General features: G+C 37.8%; 1 protein-coding gene across 1 annotated transcript in view; it reads right to left on the bottom strand.

Moving 5' to 3' along the window:
* Positions 1–869: 869 nt before the first annotated feature.
* FREM1 (FRAS1 related extracellular matrix 1) overlaps positions 870–2102 on the bottom strand; it is a 117814-nt gene continuing 116581 nt past the window's right edge. Inside the window, exon 36 of the mRNA XM_012665022.1 lies at positions 870–1117. Within this exon, the coding sequence (XP_012520476.1) occupies positions 870–1117 (248 nt within the window). The remainder of the gene's footprint in view (positions 1118–2102) is intronic.

Here is a 2102-nt window from a genome sequence, read left to right on the forward strand (position 1 = left end):
TGGGGACACTTCTGAGGAAGCAGTATTTTTCTTCCATATGTCAACCATCATTTATTTATACTCTAATCCAAATGTCCTTGAGAAATGCTAGTCAGTACAATAAACACAGATGAAGAGATTAGGTTACTTCGAATTTTTCATGACTCTGTAAGCCTGGGGAAACCCAATCATTAGCTTTGGAATGGTACAATGCCAATATTCGTATTGGAAAAGATCTGTTTCATGAGTAGTGATGGGTAGATCTCTGAAGTACAGGTAGTCCTCTGAATTCTTACATGAATTAGAGATTTGCAGATAAGCCTCCATCTGCGAGATTCTTCCATCTAAAGCCTTCCTTTTTCAGCACAGGGAATTCTTTTTATCCACAGCCTCTCATCTCATGTTTCACATTTAAAGGGCTCCCAAGGGACAAAGCAGCCCTTTGCGGTTCAACCTTGGTGTAATGAGTTGGTAGGGTTAGCTTCACTCAGGCTGAAGTGGTAGGAGCTCCTACAATATATATTTCAGAATGGACTCATTTGAGGTAATGGGACAAAAAAATCCCAGGATCAAGAAATTGGTGTTGCTTGAGATTTGGAGTGCGGTGAGGGTGGAGATCTTCTAGAATAAGCAAATCTTACACATTATAATACTGCAGGCATTTATTTTGAAAGGTATGAAGATGCAAAAATTGTATCTCATCTTATAAGAAATACTCATGTATCAATCTTCCTGGAACTATTAATCCATGTTCCATTTTTACTATTAATAGAATCACGAAGATGTACCCAGTCGGTCATAATGATTTGTTTTCTATGGATCAATATTCACAAATCCTGTAAATAAATAGGTGATAAATCCCAGGTGGGCACCTGTAGGGCCAGTTACATTTAGAGTTTTCTGGAGCACACATAATTGTGAGGTTTGCCCTTCCTACAGTCCTTCGTTTGCCATTTTCCTCGTCTTTGAACCAAAACACAGTTCTTCCCAGGCTGTAAGTGTTGAGGAGGGGCTCTTTTCCCGCTGGTGAAGGTGACAGGTTCACCACCGATCCACTCCCAGTGGCCAGAATGCACTTGGTCATTCAAACCTAATGTGAACCAAAAGAATGTGTCAAATGACTTTATTGCATTTGTATCTAGATATCACATCTAGTATGTTGTTCTAAGCTCAGTTATCACATGCAAACATGGGCCCAGGTTCTAAAACGAGGAATAGGAACTGGGAATACCATAAGACACAAGTAAGAGCATAAGGCTTTGGAGTCAGGCAGATCTGAGTCCAAGTTCTAGCTCCACCACTTGCTAGTTGAGCATCTTTGGACAAATTACTTAACCTCTCCAAGTTTTAGTTTCCTCATCTAAGGAATGGGCATAAAAATAGTAAACTTGGGGTTGTTTTGGGGATTGATTAAGATAATACATGTAAAGCTTTTAGCATATATATGTTTAATAAATAGCAGCAATTATTATTATTATTTGCGTCATCCTACACACACAACTCCTATCACAGGGAAACAGATATTCTCTTGTCTATTGTTCTTCTTCCTCATTGTTTAAATATCCTGGTTTTCATATTTGAAAGTAGTTTACTATGCATTATTTTCAGTCTGAAGCTTAAAATGTATCAATCTGCTACTATTCCAATAAAAAGCAGCTTTTCTCTACTTGCCTCTCTTCTCCCACTGGCAATTTTTGCAAATTACACTTTCATGTTGTAAAGCTTCTGTAATATTTTCTTAAAGAAACATTCTCCCCCACACTCCCTTTCATAATGGAAATAAAAAAAAGAATAAAATGAAAAAAGAACTCCCCGCAATAGCATGATCTGACATCTCCCAAATCAAATCTGACAATGAAAAGTCCTAGTTCCACAGCATATTTCCTTCCCCCAGCTGATTCCCAGTCAATCTTTTTGGGTGGAATTAAAGGAAATACCTTTGGTTAGAAATACCCTATGTTCTTCTGGATTGTCTTCTTGAATTAAGATGATGCTCTGCCTGAGTACTTTGTGAAGACAAAGCCTTAAAATCAGTCATTGTGGGTGTAGAGAAAACTTATCCTCCAGCTTTTACTCTTAATACTCTTAGATAATTTCAGAATTTAGAGACCCATTGAGTACTA

Source organism: Propithecus coquereli, unplaced genomic scaffold (genome assembly GCF_000956105.1).
Source record: "Propithecus coquereli isolate 6110/MARCELLA unplaced genomic scaffold, Pcoq_1.0 Scaffold95, whole genome shotgun sequence".
NCBI classification, from domain to species: domain Eukaryota; kingdom Metazoa; phylum Chordata; class Mammalia; order Primates; family Indriidae; genus Propithecus; species Propithecus coquereli.